This window comes from Anguilla anguilla, chromosome 13 (genome assembly GCF_013347855.1).
Source record: "Anguilla anguilla isolate fAngAng1 chromosome 13, fAngAng1.pri, whole genome shotgun sequence".
Lineage (NCBI taxonomy): Eukaryota > Metazoa > Chordata > Actinopteri > Anguilliformes > Anguillidae > Anguilla > Anguilla anguilla.
In genome coordinates, this window is record NC_049213.1 from 26,201,276 (window position 1) to 26,223,701 (window position 22,426).

The following is a 22,426-nucleotide window of genomic DNA, read 5'->3' on the forward strand; positions in this document are numbered from 1 at the left end:
ACAACAGCGGTGCAGTTGTAAAAGAGGATGGTTTGATGGAAATAACTTAACTGTAGGTGTGGTTGGAGTTTAATTATGTCTATATCAGAATGCCCTCTTTCATTTCCTTTAAAAATTATGAGTTAGCACCACAGTCAACTGCTAATTTTCATCATGGCTGAAGAACAAGCGAGTCATAAGAGGCTCTGTTTCAAGCTTCTGTACAAACCATTACTTTGTGATATCAAATGGTGAGACTAAATAGTTTTAATTTTCATATTACCCCCCCCCCCCCTCACAAAATAAATTTTTCCATTTATATGCCAGTGCTAAAAACTATAATAAATGGAGTGAATAGTCCCAGACTGGGCAAGAGCAGGAGGCAGCTGGCAGAGAACCTCCCACCCCCACCACCACCAGTCGGCCACTCCATTCTGCAGCTGCCGCTGCTGTTTCAACTTGGCAGGCATCCTGCCTGCAAACCAGAAGACAGGAACACATTTAGTGTAAATTTCATAGCACTGTTTTTGTTTTCTTGCGGTCAATTTTTGTTTTATAACATTATTTAAATAAACCAAAAAATCATCACTTCAACTAGGTTTAATTAATTTCAATGTAACCTACCACCTGTCCAGTCCAAACATCAGAAATACATTTTAAACATTCAGAAGGTTTGCTCAGTCATTGACCTAGCCCTTCAAAAGAAAGTTGGCAGTGTGTTCTGGGCTCAATGTATGGAGTAGCCACAATTTTTATGCCGAGCTATTGTCCCTTAATGACCACCCATCCAGGGAAGCCCATCCAAATGCTGCAGGAATGACAGAGTTGGCCAGGATAAAGAGTCATGGCTAGACCCTGGATAATTTAATAACACATGTCACCCTGCAGTTTGCATAACAGACTACCTAGATATTGATGGAGTGGTCTCCCTTCTGATTCACTCAAAGGCAAATTCTTTGCACATTCTTTGTCCGTGTCTCAGGTATATCTGACGGATTTTTAGCATTCCCAGTTGCAGTCAGACATTATTTTCTCTCACCCTCATCTTGTGGTAGCTGGTTAAAAAAAATCCTTTTTTCGCCGATGTGAAACCCTTGCAATTTGCCACACTACTGCGAAGTGGCATTTTATTTTCAGCAGAACTTAAGCATAAAAGTAAACTGAACTGAACACCATAAACCTTTCTTTTTTTAGTGGTTAGCTCTCAAAGAATGGCCAAGTAGTAAAGCCCAGCCCCTCCATTTGTATTCTTCAAGAATGACAGCCTGTAACTGTCGTTGTCACCACTGTAAGTGTCTGCCCCATTGTAGTTCATAGTAAAGGAAACCGATGCATGCACTGCATGGACAGAAGTTTGAGGCTATACCTCTGCACTCACAAAGTTGGTTGAAAGCCTGACAACCAGGAGGAACAGCGATGCTGACAACAGTCAACAGGAACATCTCATGTTGCTAGTGTTCATACTAAGAAAATGCAGTGGGGCAGGCTCCACAAAATTACTCATGTTATAAAAGGGTGAAGTATCCCTTTAATTGATTACGTACGGATGGTGCATGCAACTGCACATGTGCATAGCCAATAACACCCAAGACCCCAGGGAATCTGCATTTCTCTTCGAACACTTCTGGAAGGAGTTGTGCTGCCTGTAAATGTGCTCCCTGTAGTGCCATCTCATACGGCAGCCCATTAGGGACTTTAAGCATGGATGGCTACGGGGACAGCTACAGTGACTGGAAATAAACCTGTGTTTATGCGGTAGCCACGGAAATCAAAGTCACTAAGCAACAGCTCTTCAGAATCAATTGTCATCTTGAGGAGCAGAAGACATGGCTTCGGAAAAATGGAAAAATCTATTAAATAGGCTAGTATTGTTGAAAAAAGTTCTCTGAAATCACTGAAAGTGTAGTGTCATTACATATTGTAAAACAAGTTTTTAACACAATAAAAAAGCACAATAAAAATGGAAAATTCACTCACCTAAACCACACGTACCAACTATGTGAAAGTAGTGTTTTCCCTGTCGTAGATCAGCAGGCTACAGTGGCAGATGGGAGCAAGTCAAGGTCAAGCATGCATCAAAGAGCATATTTATTTCTGGTCACCGTAGCAGACCCAGCAACCGTAAATGTTTAAATTTTGTATGTACTTTATTCATGTTCCTGAATCTGAATACGATATTTGGCAAAGCACAAACAATTAGTTTTATATGCAAATTTGTTCCTTCTGAATTTCTTCAGTATTATTTATATTCGGAATCATGGCAAAAAGCTATAGTCGACTGATAATAAACTGCTTGACTTGCTTTCCGCAACTGACTTCAGATGGAATGGGGCATCGTTTGTTTGTGCTCATGGGCAAGTTTTATGATAGGACATCACTTGCTGGACACAGGGTGGAGAGAGAGGTCTACCTGTTTATAGCTTACACTTTGTGCGCTGCAACACAAAAAGTTGTATTTTGACGACTAATGTTCATTTATTACTAATTACTAAATGGGGAGGGTAGTAGCCTAATTGCGTTGTCTTTTCTTCTCCCATGGGGTCTGCGCACCTATTCTGAAACTTAAAGGACCATAGGCCTCAGAAGTTGTATCATCAGCATTTTCGAGACTTCCGGATCAAAAAAATACATAGCCTATGGGAGAAATGAATGGTGTTTTCCTAATTCCTTCAATCCATGCACATCATTGCACTGACACAGGCCAAGACTGGTGCATTCTGACAGGTAGTGTTCAATGCAGCCTTTCTAAAATGCCATCAGGAAATCAGCCTCATACGCACACACATATATTTATAATGCACATATTTATGTATATAAGGTATTGTACCACTCAAGAGAACACGGAGTACTATGCTGTAAACAGAGAGAAATTGTTAAAAAAAAGTATGACTGTGCCTTAGGTTCATGGCTTCAAAATAGGACCTCTCCAAGTGGGGTTTAACAAACTGACGGGCAGTTTTGACTGCTAAAGGCATTGGGAAGTGATAATAGCTCCACCCCCCATCTCATGCTCATTTGTATTCCAAACAAAATGCAAATAACCCTTCTCTGACATCTCTCTACCCTTACCTTGCAATTCACTCACAATGAAATTCAAATCACGTTCAGCTTAAGCCGCTGTATGCCTGTCACCGATGAAAGTACACATCAGAAAGGTGTCTATTTTTACTGGCTAATTTGTTACTTCTTCCTCCGGCTGGATGCAATTCACATGTGGTGGCTGGATGCATGGGGGTCTGTTTCAATTGGCTATTCCACATGCTCAGCTAAATGATCTATGCGTTATGCAGTCATTTGAATAATTAGCGGAACCATCAACTGCAAACGCTGTCAGTAGCAGGTTGTGGTGAATGTGTTTTTGACCTGATGAGGCCAGGCCCCACAGGAGGCTGGCTGTCACTCTCAGTCACTCCTTCCATCTCCAGGCAAGGGGCAGATGTGAATCTCAGAGAGCTGTGAAGACTTGATGCGCTTTAAACAACAGGAGGGAAGCAATGTGCGTATCAAAAGCCAGCACTAAGAAATCAATACTTAGAGCATGGCTCTGCCACCCATGGTTCCAGATTAAATTAGTGATAGACCTTCACTCAGAAGTGTTCAGGGAGCAATCGATTTTTCACTCTTTCCAATTTGGAACAAAAAATTATAAAAAATACAAACAAATAACGAAATACATGAGTGGCTGGTTTTACTGTCAGGTCTTGGAATATTATGTCATGAACAATAATTTGTTTGTAAACAAATAAACAAACAAATGTAGCTGTATTCTGAAACCTGAAGTGGGCATGGAGTATACCGTAAATTCTGTAAACACAAAAAAATGGCAGGTTCCCAGCTTTATGTGCATTGCTGATGCATATGTTGTACATTCAAAACACACCTATCTGCGCAAAAGTAGTGCTAGATCCTGCCACACTAGACAATGTCGGTGAAGAGGGAGCACACAAATTTGTTAAACCTCTACCAACTTTAATGATTTTCTGAGTCCATTAACAAAAAAATCTGGATGTTGCTCAGGTGTTTCTTTTTGCATGGATTGTTCACCATCATGACGACCAGAGAAATAACTATGGCTTGAAAAAATTATTTGAAATCTGAGAGAATAGAAATATTCATAAAGAAAGAAACCACTGCTGGACTCAGACATAAAAACTGTACAGTTCGGCCAAGGAAGACAACTGCAGCAGTAGTAACATTGATTGATCGGGCTAGCCTAAAGCCTATTATCTGGCAGCAACCGCGTTAATTAGCACAGTAAACCTCAGGGAGAAATAGCCTATTAATATATAAATAACTTTAACTTATATACAAGTAATAATGAACTTAGCAGGTGAAATAAAACGATTGAGGTGTTGTAGCCTATCGTGTTGGTGCACTGATACTAGCCTGCGCTAATGTACTTTGCACCAAGTTCTGTTCCGCTGCACAATGTATATGAAGTATTCTGCTATAAATTTTAAAATAACCTTTTAAAAGCACGTTTGATTAAACGGTGAGCAGCTACATTTCATATGTATATTGATGGACACATGGACATTCAACTCCACTAATATAAACCCAAAGTGAGAATTTAGCATTTAGCATATTTTGGAAACAAACTCTTCGTATGTATACTGAGAGATTACTTGCCCGCTGGTCTGTGCTTTGCTTGTGTCCTGACAGAAAGCTCGCAGATATGAAGCGAAAGGGTAACATCTACTATCCATTTGGTCATTGTTTGCACAAAGAAGTGCACAATGGGCTCTTTATCTCTGTAATTTATCTACACCTTAGGTGGAAACTCATACTCACTCCTGTTGAAAAATAGCAAATTTTGCCTCTCTGATAAAAATGTTAACTAGGTGAGTGTCAGCGAGATGGATCACAGACTGCCACTGCAGACAGGAACATGAGGATACATTGATATTTCTCATTAAATTGCCTGCTCCCCCCCTATGTTCACTAATAACACTGCCACAGAGGGGATAATAAATCACCAGCACAAATAACGGCCCAGCTCATCGCTTGCATATGATAGGTTTGTCTCAGCATCTCAACACTTGCGCTGGAGAACCATTGATAAAGATCTAATGAGGAACGGTATCACACAGCATCATCGTCACCAGGGCCTAGTGCGAAGCAGAAAATTTCACTGTGGAGATATGTCAGTATAAAGCTGGACCTTTTGGGGGAAAACGGAATTGGAACCGAAAACCATCTATCGATTGGAAAGGTAGATACTGAAACAAAAGATAACAATCAAAGCTTAAATAAGTGAAATTCATTCTCCACCCCTGGGGACTGCAGTTTTTAAGAGCGAAAAAGCACATTGACCAAGAAGATGCAATTTATGAGCTCTATGCTCAGCATTCAGGTCATCACAAAGTAATGATTTTTGCTTTTTTAATTCAATAGTTTTCTATTAGATGCAATAATATCCCTGGCGGTACAGAATTCTTCCTGATATATGCAGCTACAGAGAGCCATTCTGTGGCACATTTGAGTTTATTTATTCTGTGGTTAAAAAAAAACTACATGATTCTCATGATGGTATAATAAGGAAAACACTTTTTTAAAAGCATGCAAGTTATTTTAAGCAATTATTCCTTGTACGCAAACATCAGAAATGGTGCCCTATTGCTAGAATTGCAGGTGCAACTCCGTCATGGGAAGAATAAAAAACATTAAAGATCCTGTACTTTATTGTGGGGCCGGTTGCAAATGGTTCACAGCGGTAGATCTGCCAGGCCGCCCAAATGGACTGCTGGCACAGAGGTCTCCCTGCGGAGCAACCACAGGGGCGCGCTTCCAATTGAAGCTCCTTACGCAGGTTTGCTCCAATGACTGAACCGTGTACAATCAAAGTTCAGTCAGAGATTGACTAATGGGGAAAGTGAGAGAATTTATGATGCACATCAGTTCCAAGCACAGGCCATTATTGTAACAGATATAAATGAAACAGGGGAGCTACAAACTGAGCCTTTTACATTTACTGCCCATAGAATTGAATTTGAGGAGCAAACATTGAATTCGAGAACAGCATGCCAGCCAATCTTTAAAGTGAAGTTGGTGATCAGTTGGTGTTGTGGTCAGATAATACTAAAATTTTGTTTTTTGGCCAAGGATACCAGCAGTGGCTTTGGCATTGGAAGAAGGACGTTAAAAAGAACATACCTATGGATAAATATGTTGATAGATCTTTGATAGTAGATTTTTGAGTAAATAATATAGCTACAGCCTTCTTTGCTTATATTGATCATGGGTGTGAATAATTTTGGTGGTCCCTATATGTACCTCCAAAATCAGATTGCACAGTGATTGCTGTCTATTATTTGCCCTTCTCACCCAAAGACCCTGGGGGAAAAAGATGAAGTAATGAGACCTAAGTGGAGGAAATAACATCATTACAACTTATAATCATTTCCTGACATTGTTCTCACTAACAAGCATGGCAGCTTCATAATTGAGTTCCTACTGATCTCCAAGGCGACTGGGAGCAAAGACAATCTGTGCTGCCACTGTCGCAGAGCTTTCCCCTAATTAAATACCCATAAAGAGACGCTCTATCATCTCGAGAAACGTGGATTGCGTCCTCTGTCAAGGCCTCCTTAAAATGAGAGAGGAGGAGTCCTGGGGCCAAGAGGTATAGTGAGTACTTTGGCTATATCCTTCAGCTGGCATAATTTCAATCAAGAAGAATGAAATAATTGTCATTACTTTCAAATTACTCAACATGTGGGAAATGTTTATTGAATAAACCTCATGCTTAAATTTTTCCCATTAACTTTTGGCAGCAGGGAAGAATCTTCAATTTCTCCTCAGTCAGTTCAACCAATCAACACATATCAACTAATAAACACGGTGACTCTTGACAAATATACAGTATACGTGGTCTTAAAACGGTATGTTTTTCAGCAATCATATGCCTGAAACATTTTTGTATTTATTTTAAACACAAATTTAAGTATGAAGGTTGACTTAATTTAGACCACCATTATCTCTCAGGGGTCAACAGGTTTTCAGATCAGTCACTGTATAATAGTATGTGTGACACTATGATGAAGTGGTTTAATGAATGTGACTAGACATGAACTTTTCTGATACTGAAGAAGAACTTAAAGTAAAGTATGTAACACATAAGCTACTGTGTATAAGTTGCCTCAAGGTAGCGCAAATGGGGGGTGGGGTAGGGGGGTGGGGGGAGCTACTGTGAAATTATCCAAAAGGAAGGATTGCTACAGGGATGAAATTGTGTTAGATAAATGGCAAATGTGATTCAGTATTTTTTTTCTGGCCGATTAAAAGGTCAAAACACTTATTTTTGAAAAACCCCTGACCTTTACAGGGTGTAATGAATGGAGCCTTTGGAGATTGCTATTGAGGTGAGCAAAAGGGAGCATGAGCCAGGGTAGAGCATCCTTATGTTTGCATTCCTGGCCATGTTCCTGGAGGAGGATGCTCAGCGCTGCCCCAGACTGACTGGTCACCACACATATTCATTAATCCCTTTGTTCATCTATTTCCCTTTGTTCCTAATTGGGTGCTTTTATCGCAAAAAGGTTCAGCATGATTCCTGACGCATGCTAACACATTAGAGTTAGCTGTAAGGCCTGCATGTAGATGAGACCATAGCAAATTTTTGCCTTTGAATTTAGAATGAAGTGATAGAACCTGTGATATGCGGAAGCCTATGACTGATTTATGGCCGAGAGAGTATCCCTTTTTTGTCATATCTTTCTCCTTTGATACATATAATACCTTGACCTTTACTATAGTCCATGGTTTGGACTCGATATTGCTGTCAAACATACCACACATACAACATGAACAAACTAAGTTACAGTAGTTCTAACTAGTTTCCCCCTTCCACATAATCCTTCATCCCATCAAAAACAAGTACACAGCTTTTATTAGTCCTTGATGCACACCACTTAATTGATGACATTTTCCAAAGTATCAACATTTAAATGTGAATTCAAGAAAAAGTGCATTATTACCTGAGCAAAGCCATTACAATACAGCAGAAATGTCACAGATTGAAACATCTCTTCTATTTTGTTATGAATGCACTCAGTCACAATAACAGAACTGTCAAGGTTTGTCCTAGACTGTACCTACTTGTGAGTGCTCAACAATGGAAAGTGACCTTGTTTGAGTGTAACTTTTGTTAATTAAGGGAGAGGCAAACAAAATAAAAGGAAAGCTAAAAACAAAAAAAAAATGAGACCAAAAATCAAAATGTGTTCCTCAAACAAGACTATATAAAATTCAATTTTATTCTATTTCCACTATTTCCTCTGAGCATGCAAGTACATAACCATAGGTAGTAAAATTGCATTGCATTTACAGCCTTGAAGAAACATTCTTTTTAGTATGAGTTTTCTGAGTAAAGATTAGCTTCACAAAACACTTTGAGGGCATATCCCTCCCTTTATTCTGTACAATAAAAAATTGGGGCTTGTTTTACAAAAGCGTTTTGTGAAGATTTTCACAATCACAATATCACAAGATCTCAAAACACATTTCACGAAAATGCGTTGCTTGCGAATCAGAAATAAAATGACTACAGGCCTCTCACTCAATTTTTTTCCTTCTAAGTGTGGCATTTGTGTAGAGTGGAAGCAGACTCCAAAAAGAATCTTCCATGATCATCCCCACATCCTTGATAACTATGGAGATGATGACTTGATCAAACAATATATATTTCAATGGCATGAAATATTATGTTTAATCAACCTTCTTGACAGAGATCTTAGGTCAGTCACTAACACAAGCATGACCCTACCAGTCTCTTCTCAAGTGTGCCCTTACAGAAAAGTAATGCATAAAGAATTTATTTTTAAAAAGTATTGACTACTTAAGTTCATCAAGCTTATTTTTAAAGTATTGTTTTAGTACTTTATAAACTAAATTCACCCATTTAAATTATACATAAAGTATTTCCTGAAATACATACACCATTTATTCAAAACTACTTTTTATTTACTCTCATTTTACTTTCACTTTTTTTTTTACTTCTAGGTGACAGTGGATAGGTTTAATTTCAATATTGCAAATAGCAAAATGCCTATTGTTACTATAATTTATTGGCTATGTGTACTGGGGAGACTTGATAGTTCAAATACAAGAAATTATTAAAGTTATATTTTCATATTACAACATATAATTCCAATGTACCCCTTGGAACCTTGGCTACTGACAACTGTGGCCAGCCCATGTAGAGAAGGGAAATGGTACCCAATGTTGAGCACAAAAGTTCAATATAAAACTAAAACAGGGTAGGGAATGAGAACGATTGCTGATTTACTGATTGCCTACCTGATTGTGCTTTGCGACGTGTTTGTGGCAACAGTGATTTCTTTGTGAAACACTTCAAAAAGAGCAAGAGAAATCTATCACATCATACATAACCGCATTTGTAAAATGAGCCCCTGATTAACTGAAGATGCATACATATTGTAAAATAATTTGCAGATAAAGATGTTCATAATGCCTCTCACCCAATGCACACTGGGATAGGCTTCAGCACCCCCTGCAAACCTCACCTGGATAAGGATAATCATACAGGTGAATGCAAACAAGCTATACAGGGATACGGAATGAAAACACATTTCAAGATATGAATATGTACCAATCAGATAAACAAAATATTTTACTGACTGAAAACATCAAATAATAAATTACAGCATCATTAACAACAACTGGCTTGGCATCTTTTCTGATGTGGCTCTACTGAAAGTGGAATGTGTTGATGAGTGATTTAATCTTTTTGCTTAAATGGTTGCAAAACTATCTAAAACATAAAAACAACCAGCAATTACAATAAAACTTAAAAAAAAAAACGAACTTAAAAACAACTATGATATGCCATGACTGTTTGAGGATATAATGCAATAAACTGCTGTGGCTTCTTGGCGTACTCAAAAAAAGACAATGGAATGCTGAAGACTATATCTCATGTAACATGCTGTCAGAGGGAAGACAGGCTTTTTCTGCTCCCGCATTACGAGCAGACAGGCATGTGCAGCTACATCTAAATAAACTGACAACTAAAACTGTGCTCCAGAGAGCCTTTCCATGCTTAAGACAAACCCCTGGCTTTGACGTGTCTCCAGCTGTCACATCTTGGTGTCATGTTCCTTGGATCCCTGGTAACAGTGTAATGACTGAGATAACGGAATAATAGAGCGCCCAGGTAATTAGCTTAGCGCTCATGCCACTCGTGCTTTGAGTGTGGAAGAGAAAATGCTCAACTGCTCATCCTGTAGGATTCATTCCTGCTGCCATGCCAGTCTCTCTACTCTACTACTCTTCTGCCTCGAAGTTGAAGCTAAGTGTGGCTGGGCTTGGTTAGTACTTGGATATGAGGCCTACTGGGTGGTTCTGTAGGTCAGTAGGGGAAGTGTTCCCTTTGAGCCAAAGAATAAAAACAACAGCAAAGTGCAATAATGGGAACATTGAATTGTAGGGGGTGGTGTCCTTCTGATTGGATGTTAAATCAAAGTCCTGACACCGTATGGCCATTAAAGATCACATTGCACTTCAGGCAAGGAGAACAGAAGCTGGTTTCAAAACGATCAAACAGTAATGTCTTTTGAGAAATGTCCTACATAAATACAATGTATGATTATTATGAGTTTTATTATTATTATCGCACAGACCGAACAAGCTTGGGATTTTTGAGTCTTTGTGAGAATTGTTTTTAGTTCATGTTATGAAATATTTAGGGTATGATGCACAAGGAGAGAAATCGATGATTATTTATATCAAAGCAAAACACCTCAGAGATATGTACTTCATCTGCCATAAATTACAGAAGAAATATTAATGGCAGTGCTGCTTTCACAATACTCTGTGTGATCACATGCAAATTAAAAACAAACCTATTTATATTTTGCTTGTGCAGCATTGATGTAGATAAGGTCTCCTTCTCCCCAGAGAAATATAAGCAAGCTTCCCATTCATTGGATGAGGTTATCAGAATTTTCCAAATGAATGTTGGCCAGAATATTTCATCCATAAAACCAACTGACTTATGGGGTCATAATGTCACAGAAAAACTGAAAAAAACATCATCGAAAGGAGTCTGGTGGTGTGATACATTTTAATAAATGTGTTCACCACTGTTGTTGCGATGTAGCCTGCCCTAGGCTGCACTGCTGATAGATAATAGACAATAATAGAACATGCGCGGTTTCTGAAAACAGGCTGGGTGTAAAACATGCCTTAATATCATTGGTCTCAATCACAATCAGAAGACGGTCATGCTGAACCCGAGTGCAAAACACACAAACAGGCCCCTATCCCCTCCCCTCCCCCAACCATACACATGCAGTACAAACAATTTTATGTGCACACTGTAGTCCTTTGACTGTAGCCTTCAGACTTACAATAGGGAAATTATTGCACAGTTCAGCACCGTGAGGACAGTGCTCAGAGCATTTTTCAACTCACTGTGACAGATAAGCATCAGCCGCAAGCACATACAGTAAATACTAACAATATGATTAGAACAATTGGCAAGGCAGCCCAATGACATAACCAGAACAATTGGCACGGTGGCCCATTAATATAACCAGAGCAGAACAATTGGCATGGCAGCCCATTAATACATCCAGAACAAATGGCATGGCAGGCAGCCATATTATAAAGCCAGCACAATTGGCATGGATGCCCATTGATGTAATGCTTGCAGCCAAGTTTAGGTAGCAAATAACAATGGCAAAAACTTCTGATGTCATTTACATAGCTACTGTAAGCACAGATTGCTTAGCATGGCAGTCAAACGCAATCAGGGCTCATTCAGAAAATACATAACTTTTGAGGTTATTCAAAAGTTATGAAATTCAATCTTATACTGTAACTTTTTGTTCATTAGCATGCTGTTCTTTTCTGTTCTGAGTGTCATATTTATGTTTATAAAGCATTTTCGACTGACAGAATTCACGTGCACTCCTGTCCAGGTTGACCTTTCAATTTTGGCAGTTCTTGATGATGACAAAGCACATATTTTACCCAAATTTTCAGTCACACATTCATGCTGCGAACCTCCTGTTCCACTTTATCCCAAAGGTGCTCTACTGGATTTAGATCTGAGGACTGCGTAGGCGATTAGGGTAGCCTGAAGTCACTGTCATGTTTGTGGAACCAGCTTAAAATGATGCATAATTTGTGACATGACACATTATTCTGCTGGATGTATCCATTTGAAAAAGGGTAGACTGTGGCCATGAAGGGATGCACATGGTCAGGAACAATACTTACCTTTCTATGGCATTCAAAAGATGCTTAATTGCTATTAAGGGGCCTAATATGTGCCTAGACAACATTCTCTACAGCATTACACCACCACCAGCAGCAGCCTGCACTGTTGACACAAGGCAGGATGTATCCATTGATTCATGGTGTTTACACTAAATTCTGACCTTACCAGCTCCATGTCAGAGGAGAAATTGAGATTCATCAGATATAGCCTTCAGTTGTCCAGTTTAGGTGATCACGTCCCCACTGTAGCCTCACCTTCCTGCTCTTCGCTGACAGGAGTGGAACACAAGCGCAGTCTGCTGCTATAGCCCATGCACTTCAAGCATTCTGAGATGCCCTTCTGCACACCACTGTTGTAAACAGCTGTTATTTGAGCATTTGTGGCCATTCTGTTAGCTTGAACGAGTCTGCCCATTCTCCTCTGACCTCTCTCATTAACAAGGTGTTTTCACCCACAGAACTGCCTCTCACTGGATATTTCTTGTTTACCGCACCATTTGCCACCCCATTCTCTGTAAACTCTAGAGATTGTGAAAATTCCAGGAGCGTAGCTGTTTCTGAGATGCTGGAACCACCACATCTGGCACTGTCCTACCATCATAGCACTTCTGGGCCAAAGTTTCTTAGATCACGTATCTTTTCCATTTTAATATTTTGTCTGAACACCAAGTAAATCTCTTTTATTGTCTGTTTCTCATTGTTTATGTTTCTCTTTTCACAAAATGGCTTGGGGAAACAATTAAAAAAATTTTTTTTTTTTAATTATGCATAAATATATATAACTTACCTCATCATAAATGCTGTCATTTCTCTTAAAGTCCCCAGCCCTTCTTGGGAGTACATGAACATGAACATGCTGGAAAGAAAAGCATTCGATTAAAACAAGGCTGCCATAGTTCATATATAAATACAAACAAAACTTATCTGTTTTCCATAAAACAGGATAAAGGAGACTACCTCATTTCATTTACTTTGAGCAAGCAACACTGAAACAGCTCAAGGGACTGCTCGGTGGCACATCATTTTAAGACACAGAGGCCACACAGTCTGGTGTCAAGTCCTGCAGACCAGTAAGTTGGTGCCCAAGTAGGGCCTGTTCTAGGCATAGGTGGACACCTAGGGCGCTGTCTGTATGGGGGACACCAAATGAAGGGAAGAAATGTGGAAAAATCGAACACCTCTTCACAATCAAATCAGACCATAGTGTCATCCCAGGAGAGAAGGTGTCAGTCAATTGGACTGCCCACTTCTCCTCACAACAGACAACCCCATCACTCAGTTGGGTGACTGCAGTGTTTATGCATCAACTGTACATGAACTGTGCTCCTCCACTATATAGAGACTAGACTGCAGTATGAGAAGAATTAGCAGCTGATTGAACACTTCAGAGTAGAGCTTGTGCTTGTCTCCACTCTCCCAGACTGATGCAAGTCATTAACTTATGGAAGTCATTACCAGTGCACAAACAAATACGACTGGGTATCCCATACTGGGTGAGAAAAAAAAAAATCAGGCTCAAAAATTTTTGAAAGCTAACAAAGTGTAGGGTTTGTAAAATGTACACCACTGATCATTTTGAAAATGTTGATATTGACAGATTGTCTTTTGCAATACCCTCGGGCAAACAGTGGGAACAGGACCATTTAATGAATTCATGTTTAATGTTTTGGCCAGCTGCAGAGCTCATTTAAATTTACGTCCTGACAATATGCTCGGCAACAAACAATGATAACAAAGCAACGCTGGAAATTCTTACAATATTATTTTGTGGACAGTTTGCCAACATGAAAATTTAACATCGTACTACACAATACAATACAAATACAGCATTCTATATATAGACTAGTATGTTTTCTGATTTCTTGCTATGACACCAGCAACAATTACGTTTTTAATTGTAATTCTAAATTTACTTGTAAGACACAGAAGTACACAGAAGCCAGCTGTGAAAACACATGAACATCTGCATGTATTCTGAAGCTCACTAATGAAGCATTGCTTTATAAAGACTAAGAACCAGGAGGGTCAAGCCTACTATCCGGTAATTGCAAATGTTTTAAATGGCATGCAGTCTTGCTGAAACAAGACCAAAGTAAAATGGTTTTACCCTTAATATTTGCTGAATGCGGGCAAGTTTTTAATTAATTCAAGAACAATGCATTTATGTTTCTGCAATAAATATTGTAAACGTTATTTTGGTGGCATTATTACTCATTTTATGTATTATTATTATTATTATTATTATTATTATTATTAGTATTATTATTAGTATTATTATTATTATTTTTATTCAGGTGGGATGTATACTGGAAACTTCAAAGGAACACAATGACATGCGACATGACTGTTGAATGGATTCATGGGGGAAAGAACCTCATTTACCTCTGACACTGTTTCAGTGCAAAGAAATCTCAAAGTTGTAGCCAGCTATTGTAATTCACACTGACAATGCAGCGGGAATACAACAAATCATTTTGTCTCAACAAGTAGAAACAATGACAGACGAGGACTGAAGGACTTCACTGTCAGTTCTATTCATATTTAAAAATCTTTCAAAAAAAGCAGAATCTTTGTTCCTTTGAATTGTCAATATGTATTCATATATCCTTAATTTTTGTTAAAAAAAATCTCCACCATCTTTGTTTCCCTTATGAAAACTGACAAAAGTAATTGTCTTTGCCTCTTTGAATGGTTTGATTTACCAATTTGAAGAAAAGAATCCACCAAGTCTTGATATTCTGAAAAACAAATAACTCTATATTCTAGAACTTTTCTGATCAGTTTCATCAGTTAACTCCTTTTAAAATGTTTATTTTTGAGGTTCATTTTTGAGGACAAAAAGCAGAATACAACTATATTTTATATAATTGGGTGACAATAGGAGAGTTGCAATATGGGTTTACACCTAACAGCTGTCAGACAGGCACATCTCATAACTCAATTGATGTAGTGTGATGATGACCTCAAACACATCAAAAATACAGAGGTGGGTGATTTATTAAATCTATCTCATGAGACTCCATAGCTTCTAGAAATAACATTTAAAGGGAGAAGAGAATATATATTCCTATAGCACTGCTTAATCAACAGCATACAAGCCTTTGTCTTCATTCCTGTAATCAAACATGTAGTAATGCTGTTCTGTCTGCACATTTGCCAAGAACAATATAAACTTTTTTTATTGTTAACAACAGAATCAGAAAAAAAATTTATGGCTGCATTGTGCACATTTTGGCAAAATAACCTAATTTCCTACTTTTATTCACATTTTATATTTCATCTGACTGCTCTATGATAAACAGAACAGCCTGTGCAAAGAACTACTCGAAAGTGTTACAGATAAAATAATGTGTTAAGAAGTCCATTCTGTTTTACAATACATTCTCTATTTAATGAGTTAGTTGGAATAATGCATTATTTAATTGTCATATATTGAGGAAACAAAGGCAAAAATACTGCATATTCTTCAAGAATACATTTTAAAACTCAAGGCCTAGTAGATACTAACCAAGCACTTACAAATATGTTTAATTACCAGAAATGTATGGTGAACCGGTAGACTATTAGTCTTACTGGCTAGTTTACATTTTATTTAATTACACTATACGTCATGTTAAGGAGTCCGTACATTTGAATTTTTGTGAGGATGTCAAACCCCTGATCCAAAACCCCTTTTATAAAACATTATAATGTTGCTGATTCAACCACCCCGAAAAATGGAAACCCCTTTCCATTTTTCGGGGTGGTTGAATCAGCAACATTATAATTTGAACTCAGATGCTATTGGCAGGCGTCATGGTGAAAATGCTACAATAGGCTTTACATGGTTTATTGACATTATAACTGGAACCATAGTCAAAATGGCACTGTACATGTGACACTCAATATGGTAGTTGTAATATAGACTATGGTTGAAATTGTAGAGTGACATCACAAATGCTTGTCCTAAACTGTAACAGTAACAGACAGTCGCCATCCTGTACTATCACTCTCTAACCTTATGGTACTCATTTGTGTCACAGTACAGCTGAAGAAGGAAGATGAAGACATTCATTTTTTTCCAGAGAATTCAAGGATATTAACTTCAAGGTAAATAAACAGAAAACATAATCAGCGAGAGCCTGCTGGGAATTCCTATTGTTGTACACACAGACATATCCCCAAACACAGAGTAAACTTAGAGAGGCTGCGGTCGGGCTGCAACCAAACTTATCCTAGTAAGTAACCTCTCGCAGCTTCACTGCCAAGAAGGCTCCATTGTCTTCCTTTTCAGGGGATGTGGTGATATACAAGAGCTCTAAATCTAAGACTCCCTATTGTGAAAACTGCAATTGGTACTCAAAGCAGACCTACCAAGAATCGAAGCTCCCTCTCCAGAAATCACACTATATTGCTTCATAAAGTTAAAAAGAAAACGAAATAAGCATATTTTGCCCAATCACAGGTGAAGATAATATACTGTAGCTTTGACTGAATAAAACCTTGTCTTTGTCCACAATTAAAAGGTCTATTTTTTTAAGCTTATTTCCCATATTCAAAATATATTGTGTAGATACAACCAACTGAGGAATAGTTTGGAGTCACCGCCGTGTAATCTGTAAACATTCATGGAGCATTGCAGCTAAAGCATGTGTACTCTTCTGATGCAATAATCCATGAGCTATTGATCATAAACCTGGCTGATAAAATGTTCAGACAAGTACAACATCAACAAAATATAAGTTAAATTATGCTTACATAGTACCATAATACAGAAGATCAATCGAATGATTCACATAGCTAACATGTATGAGAATAAAACTGCTGTTAAAACATAATTTCACAAGAAAAAAAGTGCTGGGGGTTGGATTTAGAAGGGAGCCAAGACACAGACTGAAGAGGTGGGTCTCCACGGGACACAAAATGCATATTAATTAAGATCAACCTTTAAATGGTTATCTAGTCAGGGTTTATTTAATGCAATAATTGTTCACTGTCTCCAACATAGCATGCATTTGTTTCATTATTTGCCCTTTAGGAAACCTATGGTAGTGTCCCGCAAGCAGGGATATACAAATCATAAAGTTATTTTTTCCCAAACCTAATTAAAACAGATGTCTATTAATTAGTTCCTGACTGGAAACAAATGAGTGAAGTGATTATACTGCTATTTATATTGTTTAGGGTAAATCTAGTAAGACAGGCAAACAAATGCATTTTGTCACGAACAGCTGTGTTCCCATTAAGACAAGGTTTGGGGGAGGTGGTGGGGGGTGGGTAAGAAACACAGCTAAGCATCGAAGCTGCTAATTAGTGGGAGAATGATCCATCCCATCCTGCTTTGCTTCCTCTGCAAATCAGCCACTTAAAATAGGAAAACAATTTACACATAGATTCATCTTGCTTTATGTTTTGATTGGACACTTCATACTCCTACAGTAACATATGTGCTGAATTGCCCTCTGAAAAGGCTGTCTGTAAAAAAGGGCAGCCAGTGCTAACATTTACATAGCCTCTGGTCAGGTCAGACTGGCATATATACTTTTGGGGTAAGATAAGGGCTCAAAATGAATTATAAATACAAATAGTAAAGTATAAAGTAGTTTGTCAGCTCTATAACACCCTATAACTTCAGATTACAAAAGCAGCGATGAAGAAATGTACACACTTTTGTCTTACTGGCCTCTATGGCGCTTTTCTGAAATTAAAAGTTTTAAGCATGACCTGGAAATCACAATAACATCTTCGCAAAAAAAGTATGATTTAGACATTCCTTTCCCATCATGATTTATGTCAGAACACATTTTCCAGTGCGACAACTGGTTTAGTTCTGAAATACAAAACCCTGAAGAAAAGAGCAAGCAATGCTTCCTGTATCATCAGTCTTTTCTTTAAGTGGTGTCATATACTATATATATTTACATATTCTCTCATTTCAGTACTTTTCTACTAAATTGATTCCAGGTCGTACATTACAAATACCCAACATTAGAAATAAATGACAGTATTTGTTTCAGTTTTGAGGGTTTTCGTCTACATTCAGCCAGAACTTGTGCTCTATTTTGTCTCACCAGTTTGTTTAGCAGTTTAAATCTGTCATCATTCCCTGACCTTTCCAGTCTGTATGAGGTCATTTCAGACTTTAATTTCTCTCATAAATCAGTCTAGAATCTTCTGTTAGTGAAGGGTCAGCCTGCTGTGGGTTACAGGACCATCATCTCACTGTCACACTGATTAGAAAGCTCTGAGTCAAAACAATTGGTACAGACTGCTGCCACAGAATTATAATGTGCTACACTGCTGACCTTTAAGATCACTTTTAAGCTGAGGCTAACTTAATGTCATCACGGCCATTACTACATATCTAAATTTAAACTCCATCTCTGGTCTTGTCTGGAATCATATTGTGGTCCATGTCTGATTAAAAGCTCTTATTCTTCACCATCATCATCCCTTAGAAACTTTGGTGCCCTGAATTTGGGGGGTGGGGGTGGCATGTATAAAAACCTGTATAAAAACCACTAAAATGTCTACAGGATGAAAAATGTATGAACGTGCCTTTCAATAAAAGCTTACAATCTGCACTGCAACCACGTATAAATTGTTTGCTTACAAATCTAAAATTGTGGTGTACACAGCCAAATCAAGAAAAAAACCCTTCATCCCAACATTATGGAGATCACTGTATATATATGAACACATAATTAGACACCCCCTTCAACTCATCCCTCCAGAATGCTTGGGTGAGTTTGAAAAAGCAAGGATTTCAACATTTTTGTAATGCATCATTTGTGAACCAATGGATCAACAGAGGGTTACAGTTAACCTCAGGGTCTATTTTCTCACCACCGACCAACACATCCAGCGATACCATATTCCCAAAATAAGTGTGAATGAGATCAAATCACAGGGTGATGTAATAACAGTGATAGAAATCACTGCAGCCAATTATCACATAATTGGCCACTACTGCGCAAATCCATATCACGGCAGCCACACCGCAGCAATATCGGACTTCTGTTCTGTGACTTTTACTATGACCTCGGAATAAACACCAAGCTTTGTCACACCTCCACGAAACAAGTTTATACAAGTAAATAGGCATAACCTTCTGGATTCTTTTTTTTTTTTAACAAAAATAAACGTGATACCATATTTACTATACACAAAATACAGTACACATTTTCAGATTCCACTTCTATCTTCGGGAGGACCTGAATTCACAGAAGTGCACCTGCCGCAGTAGACTGCTGTGCACCTATTCAATCAAAGGGCCATTTTTTACCACCAGCACACTGCACCTGATCACAGCAATCCGGGTGATAGATCTAAGCTTTGCAGAGTCATAGCAGATACGCTGCATGTGTGCGTTAATCTGTTTTCATAAAGGGCTAAGCAGGATTCTCATTTACAATAACATCACGTTTAAAATTAGTCTATCAAATGTGTATTGCTTTCTCCTCACACAGTCATTAAACATTAGCAACTCCTCTATGTTACAGACCTCATCTAGTACTGATAGGTTCTTTCCCACAGATTAATGTGAACGTATTCTCAGTGCACATTCATTCTCATTGATCAGTTCAGGGCTTTGCTGAACCAAAAATGAAATTTTCATCTTGCCATCTTCTTGGGACCCTACAAAATAATATTCCAGATGAAATCCTCACCCAGGCAACAACAAGATGAAATTGATAGAAAGAAGAAAAAAAATGGTGCAAAGCTGGAACAAGACCATGCCTGTTTGCCTCAGCCTGGTCTTTCTTTGTGAGGGACACGCCTGATCGGGCTCCAGAATTTTCTGAACTAAGGACTTTGCAGATATTTATTATTCATGTTGGTTATTACATTGCTGAGCTGAAAACTTGGATGGGCAAAAATGGCAGCCAAACCACAGGGTGGGTTGGACACTTCGATGTGCTCGGCACAGATGGGGGACTCTGTCCCGTTGAGCCGATCGGAGCCACCAGCATTATTCATAGGTAAGAGGGGAAACTGGGATAGAAAATACAGAGAAAAAGAATAAAAAAGAGACCTTTAAGAAACCAGAGTAGTGAAAGATCATTTAAAGTATTTCCTCACACAGAGATGAAACCCTGGCATTCATTTAATGGAATGACTGCAAGGCTGTTTTTCTCAGCTGGAGAGGACTGATATTCCTTACATGCTGTGAAAAGCTAATGAACATGAAAAAGAAAGAAAAAAATCAAAAGACAACTCAATTCAACAGCCTCAAAAATTCTTCATTGAGTAATGGCTAACTTCAATATAGCGTTGCTTTGTTACCCCATTTGCAAAAAGTCATGCATGAAACTGAGAATAAATGGTAGACAAGGCACAGAAACACTGGTTGAATTAAGGAGGAGTAGTTCAGGTGTCACAGACAGAGTCATTCACCATGGTGTCCTGTTAGTTTAGGGAACCAGTGCTGATTTGGCCATGGCATATCATTTTGAAACATAAGCTCTCCATGGAGATAGTTTGACAAGTTTTAAGGTTAATGTGGCTATCTATATAATGAAAAAAAGGAATATTTAAAATAAAAATTAATTGACAGGCAAAATTTTCTTTGATGGATGGCACAGTCAAATCATACCCTTTCATTGACTTTACATAAGAAGATGAGGTTGGCACAGATTCACCTGTGCTTCAGTAGTGTTTGAAATAGTTTTGAATGATAACCTTTATGTTTAATACTCGCACAAAATAGGCTGTGACAGACAGCTCTGGCTCGTTGGCCCCCTTCAAGCACCCCACCTTCTGAGCCTGTTTTGTAACAGATGCAGATTTGGCATTTGTCAGGAAGAATGTAATTAGCATCTATCACAAACTCTGCAACCGATAAGAAATCAAAAGTGCTGCGATGCTCCCATGAGCCTTTGAGGGTGAAATAATAAAAGCAGCGCAGTTTACTGGCTTCATTGACGGTGCCATTTTAAGAGCTGCTTAATTTGCATGAAGACAGATATCCCACTGAGAAGACAAAGTATACATCTAACATGCTTTAGGCGTTCATGGTAAATACCACAGGACACTTCTGAGTTTGCTCATGTCACGCTCGGTCAGGGTAATGAAAGGCTTTTGAATTTAATGTGGTTTTCAGTGATTAAACATTTCTGCGCCAGAGTCATTATCTAGGGAACAGGGAGCCATTTGAAGAAGGGATATGTACACTCATTCAGAGACCTCCTCCAGTGAGGACACTGATAATTCCAACAAGACTAATGTGAACAAGCTTATCCAAGAAACACTGAAGTGCTTAAAAAACAGATAAATGTACAATTCTGACCCCACGCACCTGGTCACTGACCACTGTTTTGCATGAGGTGTTTGAGGCTTCTTGACTAATTTGACAGAGATATGCAGTAGGTACTGTATACAGTACAAGAGCCAGAAAGGAACATTTACAAGAGGTTCTGACCTTACCTTATTATAAATGACAGATGCAAATTATGCACATCTGTAATGACCTTGTAAGTTGATCCATATCTTTGTGCTTGTTAAAAATAAATAATAATCCTAGCATAATTGTGAGTTGCATCTGTGTGCATCCTTCACTAAAAAGCCTGTCCTTTTATTTTTCACACTGCATTTTCTTCATTGCACATTTGCATTTTTATTTATTAAACATAGTGGGTGGCAACTTGTATATTGCAGAAACTTAACAAGCATGATGATTCTGAATTCTTCTGTTTGCATAATTTTCATAGCCACACTTAAAAATAAGCAATTAGCATTCTTCAGTGTTATGCCATGGTTCATAATAGCCACAGTTCTCATGGTATTATATTTTTAATATTGCAGTGAAATTTAAAATGAATGTGTGGACATTGGGAAATGACTTAATAAAATATGCAGTAAAGAAATCTATGTAGCAAAAGTATTCTAACAGTTTTCTTTGGGGATATTTTTGGGGATAAATTTTAACTAATATTTGAGGCCCGTGTATTTTGCTTATTACTAAGGTGTCTATACAACTCCCCAAAATAAATACTGAATTGTGGAAATTTATAAAACAGTCAAACAAAGCTCATTGTTTTGGAAGTTTTTGGCAAAATTGTGGAATCTGCCAAATTGTAGAACATGTTAAGATAGATGTACTGTTTGTTTGTATTCTGTTTAAAACATTCCTTCTTTTGTGCGTTTTGTTCCTGTGTCTGTGAGCACCTACCAGATCTTGAAGGTTGCATGGATATTATGTGTAATCAGATTCTTCACATAGTAC

At 38.2% G+C, this 22,426-nt stretch overlaps 1 protein-coding gene across 7 annotated transcripts in view; it reads right to left on the reverse strand.

Moving 5' to 3' along the window:
- The window catches only part of fhit (fragile histidine triad diadenosine triphosphatase), a 212,879-nt gene that overhangs the window by 26,202 nt on the left and 164,251 nt on the right, over positions 1-22,426 (reverse strand). For all 7 annotated transcript variants that reach the window (XM_035389364.1, XM_035389367.1, XM_035389370.1 and 4 more), the window contains one exon: positions 13,010-13,078. In XM_035389364.1, the coding sequence (XP_035245255.1) occupies positions 13,010-13,078 (69 nt within the window). The remainder of the gene's footprint in view (positions 1-13,009; positions 13,079-22,426) is intronic.